Genomic DNA, 15,456 nt, shown 5'->3' on the forward strand with positions numbered 1-15,456 from the left:
TCTCTTTAGTAAAAGACGGAATGGAGAGAGAAAAAAAATGTTCCAGAAGAAAATTACAGTGCATCTGTCACTAGATTTTAGACTTGTCCATATTTTTAGTTCAAGATCTTTTATGAATCAATAAAATGTGAAAAAAAAAAAAAACGTTTAGTAGGGAAGGGAGGGAGTGAAAGGGAGAAGAAAAAAGAAGAAGAAAAGTATGTTTGATTGACAGAAAATGAGAAGCTGTTTGCTGATAATGGATATAGTAGTATCTTTTTCTTGACTGACATGCATGGTATTTGTGCTGGAAAAAGAAAGGTTGTACACTGTAAAGATGTGATTAAATATGAATAAAAATAAATTTTAAAAATAAAGTAAGAAAGAAAAAAAAAGAGGAGTTTGGTATGCCTGCTGAGTAGGTAATCAACTTCTGTCTGTGACTGAAGTTGTTAAAAATCATCAAGAACAACAATATGGAAATTAAGAAACACTCTCCTAAATTTAAATTACTCCTGAATTAGGAAGAAATAAAAACAGATTATTATGACCACTTTTTACTTCAGTTTATTTTTATTTTCTATTAATTTTGTAATTGCTTGGATGTTTGGTAGTCTTGAATAGTCCAGTTATTGTATGTGAATAGTCTTTTTGGTTTTTGTATACATGCATGCTTTTAAAGACTAAAAATTCTTCTGGAGGTATCTTTGGCTACCATCTTGTAGCACATAAAAATTTTCTTTTCATTACTATTCAGAACAATTTCATGATTTATTTCCTTGTTAAGCCAAAAATAATTTGGCTATTGTATCTTCCCCAAAGAAAACTAAAACTTTTCGACTACTGTTAAAATTATCACACCATGGTCAGAAAATGTGGTTCTGGAATGTTTTAGAGACAAATTTATTTCCAACCTTTCTCTGCTTCTTGGACAATCACAGTCTAAACAATTTACATCCACATAGTTTTTTTTTTATATGAAGTTTATGACTTTAATATAACTCTGAATGGAGGCATTCTCATGTATTACATTCCTTTCTTCAAGTCTTTCTCTAAGACACAGAGGTTGTGATTTGTCTAAGCTAGTGGGCTTTCACCGTTACTTTCATTCAAATGGTTGCTTGCCAACATAAATTCTCTGATAATTAATAAGGGATAAGGGCTAATAGAAGGCTTTTCCACATTTCTTGTATTCACATGTGTCCCTGTATTATGCATTCTCTGATGTTGAACAGTAGCTGAGTCATGACTTAAGGTCCTCTCACATTCTTCATATTCACAGGACTGTTCTTCAGTATGAATTACCTGGTGTTGAATAAGTTGTGAGCCATGACTAAATGCCTTCCCACATTCCTTACATTCATACGGTTTCTCACCCGTATGGATTCTGTAATGTACAGTAAGATGTGAGACCCGTTTGAAGGCCCTACCACAAACTTTACATTGGTAGGGTTTCTCTCCAGTGTGAATTCTCTGATGTTGCTTAAGTTGTGAGCTTACCCTAAAGGCCTTTCCACACACCTTACATTCATAAGGTTTCTCACCAGTATGAATTCTCTGATGTCGAATAAGAGTTGAGCCTTGATTAAAGGTCTTCCCACATTCCTTGCATTCATACAGTTTCTTGCCAGTATGAACAGTGTGATGTTGAATCAACTGAGACCGATGACTAAAGGTCGTCCCACATTCTTTACATGCATAGGGCTTTTCACCAGTGTGGATTCTATGATGTACTTTAAGATGTGAGATCCGGTTGAAGGCCTTGCCACATTCTTTACACTGATAGGGTTTCTCACCAGTATGAATTCGCTGATGTTCAATCAACTGTGAGCTTCGACTAAAAGCCTTTGCACAATCCTTACATTCATAAGGTTTCTCACCAGTATGAACTCTCTGATGCTGGATGAAATTTGAACCAGAATTAAAGGCCTTACCACATTCCTTACATTCATACGGTTTCTTACCAGAATGAATATTCTCATGCTGAATTAGTCGTGAGCCATATTTAAAGGCCTTCCCACATTCCTTACACTTATAGGGTTTCTCATTAAGTCCTTGATGATTAATAAGGAATTCCTCCTGCCAGAAGTCTTTTCTACATTTACTATATTCACAGGGTTTATCTCCATTGTGAATTTTCTGGTAAAAGGTAAGGGATGCTTGCTGGTGAAAAGTGGGCATTTCTTCATGACTGATTATCATCTGACTGAAATGTCTATTTGAATTTCCCAGTTGTCTGTTAAACTGGCTTCTACAATCACAATCATCTTGAAAACTTGAGCATTCAAGACCATAACTTGCAAGGCTTTCTATTATCTCCCACTGGGGTGATTTAACTTCACAAACATGCTGCTTTGGAGGTAATACTTGGGTGTCATCTTTGGGCTCCAATTCTGAAAAAGGACAAAAAGATCAAGTATGTGTTTGTTTTATCCTTTCCCCAAAAAAGAACTGTAGAAAAATTGGTTTAAACTCTAAATACCTTTCTTTAAGCTCCAGAATCTGGTTAAACAATAAGAAAGTGGGCAAGTGGAACAGAGAAAGGGGAAATATATAAATAAGAACAGGGAAAGCATCAGAGAGACAGGTTCTAAGAATAGTTCTAAAATGTTAGTGCTGGGACCAGTAGTTAGCGTAATGGCTATGTTGCTGGACTCCCATGTAGTCAACCACAGTTCGAGTCCCGGACCCAGTGGCTTAAACTCACGCTGGGTGCGTGTGCATGTGTGCCCAAGGTCCCGAGAGGAGAATGGAGGAGAAGGGACTGCGGCGTGGCCATCCCCCCTGGGGGATGATTTCTCACTTTCTATCTCTCTGTCTCTCTCTGTCTGTCTGGTGAGCACACGTGCCCTATAGCAAAAACCTCTCAAAAAAAAAGAAAAAATAAATAAAATGTTAGTGCTGATCACAATCAACTCTGAACAATTTATTTTTAAAATGACTGTTTCTATGAGATTTAGAAAAGATAATTATAATCTAGAGTGCTAAGAAAATAAGTCATTGGTTGTCTGGGACTGAAGGTGTGGGGCAGTGTGTGGGAAAGAACACAGACTTTTCAGAATGATGGAAGTGTTGTCTTGACTGTGGTGCTTATTATGCAGGTATACAAATCTGTTGACATGCACTAATACAGCAGTGAAAATGTGTGCATTTTATTAAATATAAGCTATCTCAATAGAGTAGTTTTTTTTTTTTTAAGTGATGAAATTTTGTAATATGAACAGAGTTCTGGAGACAAATGATAACAGTGGAACAACAATGTAAATGCACCTAATACTGAGTTGTACATGTAAAGAGATTAAGATGGTAAATCTTATATTGTGAGCCTTTCACAATTATAAAAAGTAAAAATAAAAGTGATAGGAGGGCCAGTAGGTGGAGTGGTGGTTGAGGTGCTAGATCTCCACATGGCTGACCACAGTTCAAGTCTAGACCTGGCAGCTTGCTTTCTCACTTTCTCTCTCTCTCTCACATGTGAATACACATGTTCCCTGTAGCAAATTAAAAATAAAATAATAATGATAAGTAAAACTAAATAAGTAACTCTTTTTAAAAAGTAATGGAAAGGGACCAGCAGTTGATGTAATGGTGATGTCACTGGACTCCCATGTAGTCAACGGTGGTTCAAGTCTTGGACTTGGTGGCTTAAACTCACTCCAGGCGTGTGTATGTGTGTGCCCAAGATCCCGAGAGGAGAATGGAGGAGAAGGGATTGTGGCGTGGCCATCCCCTTGGAGGGTGATTACTTGCTTTCTGCCTGTCTGTCTTTCTCTGTCTTTCTGGTGCACACACACGCCCTGTAGCAGGAAAAAAAACTCTCAAAAAAAAAAAAAAAGGGTAATGAAGGGGATAGGAAGGAGACATGGTGGTAAGGGTGCTGGACTCCCACATGGCCAACCATGGTTTGAATCTTGGACCTGGCAGCTTGCTTCCTCACTTTCTCTCTCTCTCTCTCACTCTCACTCTGTCCCTGTCTGGTCAAATTAAAATAAAGTTAAATAAAGTAATTCTTTAAATAATAATAATAATAATAAACAAAGTTAAATAAATAATTCTTTTTGAGAAAAAGAAAAACAAAGTTAATGGAAGGGTGTATGGCCAGGTCGATGGCCTGCCAGATTCTGGAGGGCATGTAGGAGAAATGAACCAGATGTATATGCTGGCACACCTATCTGCCAGGGGATGTGGTGGCATGAGCTTTTCTCACAGGTCCACTGGAAGTTGTAATAGCATGGCTGCCATCTTTCTCTGTGATGTTTTCTATATCTGAAGTTTAGCTACACATTATGGCTATTTTTTGCCTTTGTCAACTAAGTTGCCTCTCCAGGACTTTTCTATTGCTTAAAGGTGATCTTGGAAGAAGTCTTATTCCTTCTTTGGAGGACTAGGTCCAACTTACAAAGGATGGGCCCTTTTCAGAGCAACATACTTTGCTGCTTATTCAAATTACAATGAAAAGTTGAATGGTGTATTCAATCCTGATTCTAACTGATACATGAGTTCAGATGCACTGGCAGGTATTACTACAATTACATCAAACAACCCCATTTGGCTTAAAATTACTCCATTACAGGTTGATGCAAGGAAGCATGCACAAATCAAATTGGTGCTTCTGAATGTGTTCCTAAAGTGTATCATACAGATGGCCTGAGGACGTTATAGGCACATGTCTGCTTAAGATGGTGGCATATTGGGACCAGCAGTTAGCGTAATGGCTATGTCGCTGGACTCCCACGTAGTCAACCGCAGTTCGTGTCCCGGACCTGGTGGCTTAAAACTCACGCCGGACGCGTGTGAGTGCGTGCCCAAGATCCCGAGAGGAGAATGGAGGAGAAGAGATTGCAGCGTGGCCATCCCCCCTGGGGGGTGATTTCTCGCTTTCTGTCTCTCTGTCTCTGTCTGTCTGTCTGGCGAGTGCACGCGCCCTATGGCAAAAAAAGAAAAACACACCTCTCAAAAAAAAAAAAATATGGTGGCATATTAAAGGCCTCCTCATTGTGTTATCTGTAAAAGTATTAAGCAAAAACCACTAGACTTTACAATTGCTGCTACAATGGAAAATGATAAAAACTACGAAAGGAGCATTAGCTTTCTGGGCATGATTCTGGCAACTGTCACCTCAAAAACCTGTCATTTTGTTAAGAGGGTTCTGCCTACTGATGTCGCTGCACTAACATACTAATTATGTGCAATTAAACTCCAGTGTGTGATAAGCATTTTACTGTGCATGAACTATACATTTTGTGCAATGGCTTCTCTTTAAAAAAAATGACCATGAATATACTTTGTGTCTTTTTGGGAGATAACAAAATAGGAGAAAATTCCATGCTAAAATTTTCTTATAAAATGGGACCAGCAGATGATTTAACAATTATATCGCTGGCCTCCCACACAGTAGACCATGGTTTGAATCCTGGACCCAGTAGCTTAAAACTCACACCAGGCCTGTGTATTCACATGCCCAAAACCCTGAAAGGAGAACAGAGGAGAAGATATTGCGGTGTGGCCATCCCTCGGAAGGTGATTCCTTGCTTTCTGTCTCTCTGTCCCTCTCTATCTCTCTGACACACACACGCCCTATAGCAAAAAATCTCTCTCTCTAAAAAAAGCTTTATTTACAAAGCAGAAACAGTGTTTATAATATACTTCTGAGTTTTTAATCTGTTGTTTAGGAGACCATGAATACAAATGTTTCCATTTCTGTGTACACTATTGTGCCACAGCATCACAGCATTACTGAAATTGGCCAAGCTTTATCTGCTGTCCTCAACAAAAAGCACTACCCTCTTAAACTCTCAGCTTCTCAAATTTACTGAAACCAACAGTACTATCATGTTTCTAAGGTGTTTTGATTGTACTCAAAAATATTCCAATCAAGGGAACCAGCAGTTAGTCTAATGGCTATGTCGCTGGACTCCCACATAGTCGACCACGGTTTGCATCCCGGACCCGGTGGCTTAAAACTCACGCCAGGCGCGTGTGCAGGCGTGCCCAAGATCCTGAGAGGAGAATGGAGGAGAAGGGATTGCGGCGTGACCATCCCCCCTGGGGGGTGATTTCTCACTTTCTGTCTCTATGTCTCTCTCTGTCTGTCTGGCGAGCGCACGTGCCCTATAGCGAAAACCTCTCAAAAAAAAAAAATTCCAATCAATTTGAAAACAAGAGTCAAACTTAGATTCCTTATTTCCAGGATTCTAGGATTTTTTTTGTGAATTCTAGCTTTGACATTTATTGCAAAGAATGTATTTTTAAAAACACATGAGAATATATAACTTCAATCTGTACAGAAAGTTTCAATTTATAATGTCTGCCTTTTTAGGTACTACTTCTACTCCCTGATACAACTAGTGCTTGGTAAAAATTCATTTTTTTTTCAAAGATTTATTCATTTATTTAATTTTATTTCTTATTATTATCTTTTTTTAAATTTAACCAGAGACAGAAACGGAAAGTGAGAAAGCAAGTCACCAGGTCCAGAACTTGAACTAGTCAGCCATGTGAGAGTCCAGCACCTTAAACCATGCCACCTGCAAGCCCCTTGGTAAAGATTTATTAATATTGTGTTGAGTGGAAGGAAAAGACTCACTCTAATCTTAATTTCAGTATTTCACAAATGATAAAAAGAATGATATATAAACCAGCAGTGGGCCAGCAAATGGTGTAGTTAAGAGGGTTAGATTTTACATGGCTGACTGCAAAGTTTAAGTCCTGGACCTGGCAGCTTTAAAAACAACACTGGGCAGGGGCTGGCAGGTGGCATGGTGGTTAAGGGCGCTGGACTCCCACATGGCTGACCACGGTTCAAGCCCAGAACCTGGTTGGTGGCTTGCTTTCTTACTTTCTCTCTCTCTGTCCATCTCTGGTCAAATTAAAATAAATAAAGTAAGTTAAATAAAATAATTCTTTAAAAACAAAACGAAAAAACAGTGGGCACATGTGCCTGTGTACTCAAAATCCCAACAGGTGAATGGAAGGGAAGGGAATGTGGCACAGCCATTCCCCCTAGAGGGTGATTTCTAATTTTCCCTATTTCTGTCTCTCCAGCAAGCACATGCACCCTATAGCAAAAACTAAAAAACAAAAAATACCCAGAAGCAAGTTTGAAAGGATTCTCACTGGGCAAATTTGGAAAAATATGTATATTGTGATAAATGATGAAATTGGGTTATGCTTTATTACTGAGTAAAATAATCCACTTGATATAAATGAATAAATGTTCTTTACAGTAGTAAACAAATAAGAAAAAAGAAAGTTTTTTTTATTGCTGTTGTTATTTTTTGTTGTTGTTGTTGTTTTTTAATCACTATTTTGTGGGGCCAGCAGGTGGCACAGTACTTAAGGTGCTGGACTATCATGCGGCTGATGGTAGCCTGAGTCCTGGTCCCAGCTTGAAACTCATGCTGACTGCATGCATGCATGCATGTGTGCCCCAAATCCTGAAAGGCGAATGGAGGAGGGGGAATGTGGCATGGTCATAATCCCCTGGGGGGTAATTTCTCACTTTCTGTCTTTTCGTCCCTCTGGCAAGCAAACACACCCTATAGCAAAAATTTCTCAAAAAAAGTTACTATTTTTTTAAAGATTTATTTTTAATTATATTTATTATCATTATTCTTCAATTTTGACCAGAGAGAGACAGGCAGAGAGAAAGGGAGAATGAGAAAGCAAGCCGCCAGGTCCAGGACTTGAACCGTGGTCAGCCATGTGGGAGTCCAGCATTTCAACCACCACACCACCTGCCAGCCCCCCAAAAATCACTATTTCGTGACCATAATAACCGTATCTAATCTGAGAGAAAATTGTCAATGAATTCTGAAGGTAGGAGGTAAAGTATGTGTGAGGAGCAGGATGCTCATACATTCTCCAAGTAAGAATCCACAAATCATGACTCAGCTCTGCTTCCCAGGGCCCACAGTACAGAATCCAAACTTCTTAACATAGCAGCCTTTCCTAGTATTTTTAAAAATTTATTTGTTTAATTCCATTTGTTGTTGTTATTGTTATTTTTAACTTGATTTATTTATTTTAATTTGACCAGAGAGGAACAGAGCGAGCGAGAGAGAGAGAGAGAGAGAAAGTGAGAAAGTAAGCTATCATATCAGGGACTTGAACAGTAGTCAGCCACATGGGAGTCCAACGCCCTTAACCATCAAGCAACCTGTCAGCCCCTGTTATTATTATTTTTTCTTTTTTTTTCTTTTTTTTGAGAGATTTTCGCTATAGGGCGCGTGCGCTCGCCAGACAGACAGAGACATAGAGAGAGAAAGCGAGAAATCACCCACCAGGGGGTATGGTCACACTGCAATCCCTTCTCCTCCATTCTCCTCTCGGGATTTTGGGCACGCACGCACACGCGCCCGGTGTGAGTTTTAAGCCACCGGGTCCAGGACGCGAACCGCGGTCGACTACGTGGGAGCCCAGTGACATAGCCATTACGCTAACTGCTGGTTCCTATTATTATTTTTTAATTTGGCAAGAGAGAGACGGAGAGAAGAGAGAAAGAGAAAGTGAGAAAGCAAGTCATCAGGTCTGAGACTCGAACTGTGGTCGGCCATGTGAGAATCCAGCACCTTAACCACCATGCCACCTGCCAGCACCCCTAGTATTTCTCTTATACTCCTCCCCTTGCTCATGGACTCCAGCCATAATGGCTGTCCAGTTTCTCAGAGGTACCAAGGGCTTCCCCTGTTCAGGTCCTTCACACACGGGCTCCAATAGAGGATTCCCCAACTTCAATTCAACTTCCAAGTGTTACCTGAAATGCCTTACCCTCGGCAAGGCCATCAGCTCTGTTATGTACCCCGACTGGACCTGTTCTTTCTCTTTCACACATCTGTGTGTGTGTGTATTTTAATGTCCATTCCCCATTATGGTATAAGGTCCATGGAGGTAGGGAGAATGCCTGCCTGCCTCACCAATATACACTGGCATACCCTATGATGTATAAGAAAAATACAGTAAGTACTTGTTGACTATCTCTCCAAAACTCAAACAATCATTATAAATTCCTTTAGACATCCTTCTGAGGAGAAAAATACTTTCCTTAGTAACTACCCAAGAGTATCCATACTCACTCTAGCCCTACATACAGGCTGAAGTTTTAAATGTTTCAGGAGTGAAGTAGCAACTTTTCTCAAAGGCTGCTGATAAGCTGAGGAAGATGACAGCTAAGACATGACCTCCAAATCTGCCAACCTGAAAAAAAGATCTTATGCCAACATCCTCCTTCCTTGCTGACCAGTTGACCTGTTACAGTGGTTGCTCCCTTCCCTGATTCACATACCTGGGCACAGACTTTCTGTCAGCATTCTTGCTACCATCCAGGGCTCTCTGCATTGCTCCAGGAAGGAGATCACATCAGGTTTGGAAATGGCAAGGCCTGGAGATGAGAAGAAACATGTCACACAGTTATGGCATGAGGGGCTAAAGAATTCAGATCTAGGACATGGTCACTGAGCAGGAGAGGCAACTGCTAGACCAGAGGAAAATAAGACAGTTGCCTGAGGATAGGGGAAGACACAGCTTCAGGAATGGGCTGTCCTTTAACCACTCAAAAATGACTGACCACTGAAAAATACCCAGAGATTGATGAGGAAGGAACAGACATGTCCAAGGATAATCTCCAAACTAATAGACCAAATCACCTTACCCAGTGAGACCAGGTTGCTGTAGGTCTCCAACATCACGTCTCTGTACAACTCCTTCTGAGCAGGTGCCAGCCATTGCCATTCTTCTTGAGAGAAGACTATGGCCACATCCCTGAATAATTCTGACCCCTGGAACAACGGATATGTATGATATATGCATATTTCAATATTTCACACTGGGATAAGAGGAGCTGGAGGAAGTCGTTCCAGAAGGGGTTGTTCAGTGAACAAACAGGCTAGGGCTCGATAGTAGCAAGTAATAGAGAAAATGCACATGAGTAAAACAGAATGTTCAAATATTCTCAACACTCTTTTTTACTGCAACCAAAGCTCCTGTGCACAGGCCTGGGATAAAAATTAAAATAGAGAGAAACAGTATAATAACACACCATCCACTCTGCAGTTAGCATATAATAAATTGTGAGTTAAGGTGAGACCTATCATTTCCATCTTTATGAGATGACAACGAATTTTTGATGGACAGTCCTCCAAAGTACTTTACTTCAAAGTATGCTATAAAAGATGTTTTATAACCTAAAAGCAGAACTTTCATAGAAGTCAAGAACTTCTTGAAGACATAATTTCATCATTATAATATAACATATTATGAGTATTTTTCTTCATGGAAAAAAACCACGAATGTACAATTTTCTAATCAATCAAAAAGAATGACTCAAATACTCTTTTATTTTGGATCCGGAGATTGGATTGGATATTTAAGGTTCTTCCCAGCTGTGACCATCCACCCATATGGCTGATTATCTCACTTGCTATCATCACCATCCTCAACCCTGCACTTCTCTTGCTGTCAAGCTGAAGAAGCTAAGGGAGAATGACCCAGATTCAAATGCTGTGTTCCACCTCAAACTAAGCCTTAATTCTGGCATCTGATCTGATTCCCAGGAAGCCTCAATTACACACCAAATCATCAATTTGTGCTAAAGCAGGACACTGACCGCCTCAAGTGCTGAAATTGAGGCCAACTAATACCACTTCTCCTGCTTTTCCATATACAATCACTTCTAATTATGAATTTCTATCTCTTCAAACCTCAGTTCCTACAAAGGAAGCTCTTTTCATATAGGAAAATGGAGTATTGCCCATCTGGTCTCCTGGTATAAGAATAAACCATCAGGAAATACAGGAACAAATCTATGGGCATTTGTCAGAGAGGAAGGGGCAATGGGACAGATGATCACCTGCTTGATGCTTTTATTCCTAAGAGGCCTCTGAGAGATATAGCCCTGGGTGGAACCCAGGTGGAAAGTTTCAGGATAATGAAAGCAAAATTTACATGATTTTAAGACTCACGAGGAACATGACTTTTAGAATTTCAAGGGCTGATGGGTTCTTCTTCTGGTTCCTCTCTTGGGGAAGGGCAGAGTCCTGAGATGGCAGAGCTGGGGGAGGAAAGAGCAAATATGAGAGGCTAAGCTTGCCTCACAGCTCCCAGAACGCCAAAGTACAAATTCCCATCTGCTTGTCTTCCATTTACAACAAAAATTGAGAGTTGGAACAAACTGTGATCCTCACCTAACCCAGAAAACCAGCTTTAGCTGCTGCAAAGAGACAAGGAACTAGGGGTCCTTACCCTGCCATTTTGCCTAAACATCCAGAGAGTCTACCTTATTGAAAAGGTGAAACTGAGACAGGGATGCTTAGACCTGTTCCAGTGATTGAGACCCACCTGGTACTTCAAGGACAAAGGCTCTCAAGTCAAAAAGCACAGAAAGCTTGTATAATATGCATAGCCCCAGCCCCAAAGAAAGCCTTCCTAAGACAGGTCATTTAACTGTCTCATGCATCAAATGTAACACTTTCAGAAATGTACTTGACTCTTCCCAGCATCCAAATTGACAGAATCCTATACCCAATTGGGGCTTTGTAGACAGCACTTTGTGGAGTCTAACCTGAGTCAACAAAAATGACAGGGTTGCAGGAGACAATTAGACAAATTAAATAGAACAGGCCCAGTGCTCCATTATCACCACACCATAGCACCCTACCAAGAAACAGCAGTCCAAAAGCTGTGTGCACAATATTTGTTGAAATACAGAACTGAAAATTAGTACCTAAGTAGGCAAATGCACAAGCAGGCAAGTGGTAGAATCTTTATCAGCACAGCAACATAATGGAGCAACAAGCCAGCGTCAAAAATGACACTGGGCAACATTAACCAACAAAGATACCCACAGCTGGATTCTTTGTACAGTATGAGAACATTCAGCAGAAAGAAGCCAAATCCACCCATCCACTGACAAACTGGAAACAAAACGAGAAGTCAGGAACAGAAAAGACCCAAGTATTTAGAGTGCTGTCATCTAGCCACTCTTTGAGTTCATCATTAATCTAGTTAGTGTTTCGGGAAAGTGTTCACTTCAGCACATACAGAAAAGTATTGTAGAATTTTGTAAAGAAACATAGGGCAGTGCTTGAAACATTCTAGATATTTAATTTTAAGTAATGCACAAATGAAATAATTATGAATGTTGCTTAATATGATGTAATGGGCAGTTTTTATTATGATCACTTTTACAAGCATTATTTGTATTAACTGTACAATAACCTGTCACATGGATGAAATGCGATTTAATCAACCCTTTGTCCATAATTGGACAAAGAATTTGGACAAGATAGTCTAAAAGGTTCCAAGTATAAGTCTATTTCTAAATTTTCAGGGTCTTGCAACTCTTGGAGAAACTCAAGAAACAAGACTACTTCCCTAACTGGGAAGAAGAAGAAAAAAAGAAAAGAAAGAAAAAAAGGCACAGATACTAACGAATGCAAAATATCCGCAATTTCAGGGAGTGCGGACCTTCCACACCCACCTAGAGGGTTCATAGAACCCCAATACGAGCCCAGACGCGGAAAAAAAAGACGGCGCCAGCGGGGCGCAGGGGCTGCCGGGAGATGTAGTCCAGGGCCGGAAACGCCCACTCAACGCTGGGGCGCGACGTCCCGGTTCTCTCAGGCCCGAGACCCGCCCGGCCGCGGCACTCGCTCCTGCACGGACCCTGGAGCGCCCGGAAAGCCCCGGAGCCCCTCACCTGCCGTGTCCTTGGTTCCGGGTGCCACCACGGCTGCGACCCCACAGCCCAGGGCGCGAGCCCACCTCGGCACCAGCGGACTCGCCGCCCGCAGCCGGAAGATGGCGCAGACGCACAAAGCCGCGTCGCTGCTGCGTCGTGATTGGGCGCGCAACGCAGTGTCTTCTGGGAAACGTAGTCTCCGGTAGTAAACGGCTCAGCTTCGCCCAAAGTCGGATATCGCGCTATTTCTGGTGGGCAGGTCCTGGGCGAGCGTGGGTCCGCGTGTACGTAAAACGGCGGTGGAAGCATGTTCGAGTCCCTGGGTTGCCACGTGGAGGTCGGTGGCTCGAGTGTGGTTCTCTCTCTGGTACTGGGGGCATGACCATGACTTGTGTGTGCGGTGGGGCTTGTGACAGCGTGTGGTGTTTGGATCTGACCTGGTCGTTGATCATGTGACTGGGACCCTTGGTGCACATAAACCTGTGTGTGATTATATAAAAATACGTTTGTGTGAAGAATCGTCTCACCCTTGAAAGCACTAATTCCATGGAGCAGCCAGCCATTTTACCAGAAGTCTTGGAAGGAGGAAAGAGCCTAGAATTTTACCTGTTAACTAATTTTAGACATTACATATATTATGAACTCAATGTGGGTCACCGCAGGTGGCGGTGGTTAAGTGGCTGGATCCTACATGGCCAGCGGGCAGCCTGTTTGAGTCCCTGACCTGGCACCTTGAGAAACAGACCAGGCACATGTATGTGTGTACCCAAAACCCCAGAGGAGAGTGAGCATCAAGGGATTGCACATGACCATCCTCCATGTAGGGTGCTTTCTCACTTTCCCTGTCTCACTTTTTCCTTCTGGCAAATGCTCCTCCCTTTATGAAAGTGATAAGGTAGCTATTACAAAAGGGATTGGTGCAGGGAGTCCTTTCTCTTTGCCCTTCTGCTTTCCACTGTGTGAGGACACAGCATTCAAGGCACCATCTTGGAAGGAAAGACTGTACCCAACCAGACAACAAACCTGCTGGATCCTTGAGCTCGGACTTCCCAGCCTCCAGAACTGTGAGCAATAAATTTGTGTACTTTATAAAATACTCAGTCTCAGACATTGTTTCATAGCAGCACAAAATGAAGCAAGACAGCAAAAAGGATCAAGAACACTTATCAGCAGTGAAGAAGCTGGTTTGGGGACCAGCAGATGATGTAATGGTTCCATCACTGGACTTCCACGTAGTTGACCACGTCTCAAGTCCCAGACCTGGCAGCTGAAAACTCAGGCTGGCTGCATGTGTGTGCATCCCCAAAGAAGAGGAGGATCAAGAAGAGACTTTGACATGGCAATAACCCCATTGGGGTGATTTCTTGTTTTCTGTCTCTGTTCTCTGGTGAGCATGTGCACCCTGTGACAAAATTTCTCTTTAAAAAAAAAAAGAATCAAAAAACATCTTTTTAAAAAATTTCATTAACCTTTTCTTAATGGAAAAGACCAAATGCTAAGATAAGAAAGAAGAAACAGAAGATGATCTTGTTTGTAGCTCCTAATGTCATTGTATCAATTAGAAACCTCTCCTTTCCTTTCCATTCCTTTCTTTTCCACTCCTCATGTACACATCCTGACGAAGGGATGTCCAAGGGAATCAGCAGCCATCTGTTGCTTTCCAGTGTTAGAGGTCTTAGCTATAGGACCCTGCCTCTATTGTTGAGCTTCTGACGGGATTGGGGAGGTCAAGAGCAGTACTAAACCTTGAGTTAGACCAAGCAGGATGAATTTGCAACTCTCTTCCTGGACTGCAGGCTCTCAAAGTAGGATACCGGTTCTGTGCCCACTCACTTCTTTGTCTAATATAGTAATTAGGTCTTGTCTTTATTTAAAGCGTTTGTTTTATTTACTATGTATTTTTTGCATTCATTTTTATTTTTTAAAATATTGCACTGAGTGGGGGGCAGCATCTGACTTGGTGGTTAAGGCACTGGATTCCCATATGGTGGACCATGGTTCGAATCCTGGACCTGATGCCTTGCTTTCTCGCTTTCTCTCTCTCCCTCTCTCTTGCATGTATACTATGCAAATTGAATAATAATTATAATAAATAAAATTATTCATTTAAAAAACTATTGCATTGGGCTGGCAGGTGGTGTGATGGTTAAGGCACTGGACTCTCACATGGCCAACTGTGGTTTGAATCCCAGATCTGGCAGCTTGCTTTCTCACTTTCCCTTTCTCTCTCTCTGTCTCGCTCTGATCAAATTGAAATAATAATAATGATGGGGCTGGCTGGTGGCATGGTGGTTAAGGGTGCTGGACTCCCACATGGCCAACTACAATTCAAGTCCCAGCCCTGGCAGCTTTCCCTCTCTCTCTCTCTGATCAAATTAAAATAAATCAATAAATAAACAGGGTTAAATAAAATAATTATTTTTTAAAAAGAAAATAATAATAATAAATAAAATAAAATAAAATAATTCTTTGGGAAAAAAGGTTAATTTCTAATTCAAGACTACAGCAACACTTTTTTTCAGAAGTCTGGCCAGTCCTTCAGATTTTAGACTTGTCAGCTCAACAATTATGAGAATCAGTAAGATAAATTAATAAAATAAAAGGAAATACTTAGCCTCTGCAAAATAATATTTTTAATTGCATTAAATTAGCATGTGTTTTGATTACTGAATTTTTTGGTGCCCCTTAAATTCTCTGCCTGAGGGAATACTTCAGTATTCTTATCCTAGTCCTGGCCCTTGCTTAAGAGTTTGATTGAGGGCCGCCCCCAGGGACCCCGCGCCGAGCGAGCGAGCGAGCGA

The 15,456-nt window shown here is 41.2% G+C and overlaps 1 protein-coding gene across 7 annotated transcripts in view; it reads right to left on the bottom strand.

Moving 5' to 3' along the window:
* Positions 1 to 581: 581 nt before the first annotated feature.
* Positions 582 to 15,456, bottom strand: part of ZNF582 (zinc finger protein 582) — a 29,307-nt gene continuing 14,432 nt past the window's right edge. For 3 of the 7 annotated variants that reach the window (XM_006166779.2, XM_006166776.3, XM_006166778.2), the window contains exons 3-6: positions 10,938 to 11,026; positions 9,629 to 9,755; positions 9,263 to 9,358; positions 582 to 2,372 (exon numbers count right to left, since the gene is read on the bottom strand). In XM_006166779.2, the coding sequence (XP_006166841.1) occupies positions 1,057 to 2,372; positions 9,263 to 9,358; positions 9,629 to 9,755; positions 10,938 to 10,946 (1,548 nt within the window). In that variant the 5' untranslated portion in view covers positions 10,947 to 11,026 and the 3' untranslated portion in view covers positions 582 to 1,056. The other 4 variants (XM_014583524.2, XM_027767614.1, XM_006166780.3 and 1 more) reach the window with 4 other exon arrangements.

Source organism: Tupaia chinensis, unplaced genomic scaffold (genome assembly GCF_000334495.1).
Source record: "Tupaia chinensis unplaced genomic scaffold, TupChi_1.0 Scaffold144336_1, whole genome shotgun sequence".
Lineage (NCBI taxonomy): Eukaryota > Metazoa > Chordata > Mammalia > Scandentia > Tupaiidae > Tupaia > Tupaia belangeri.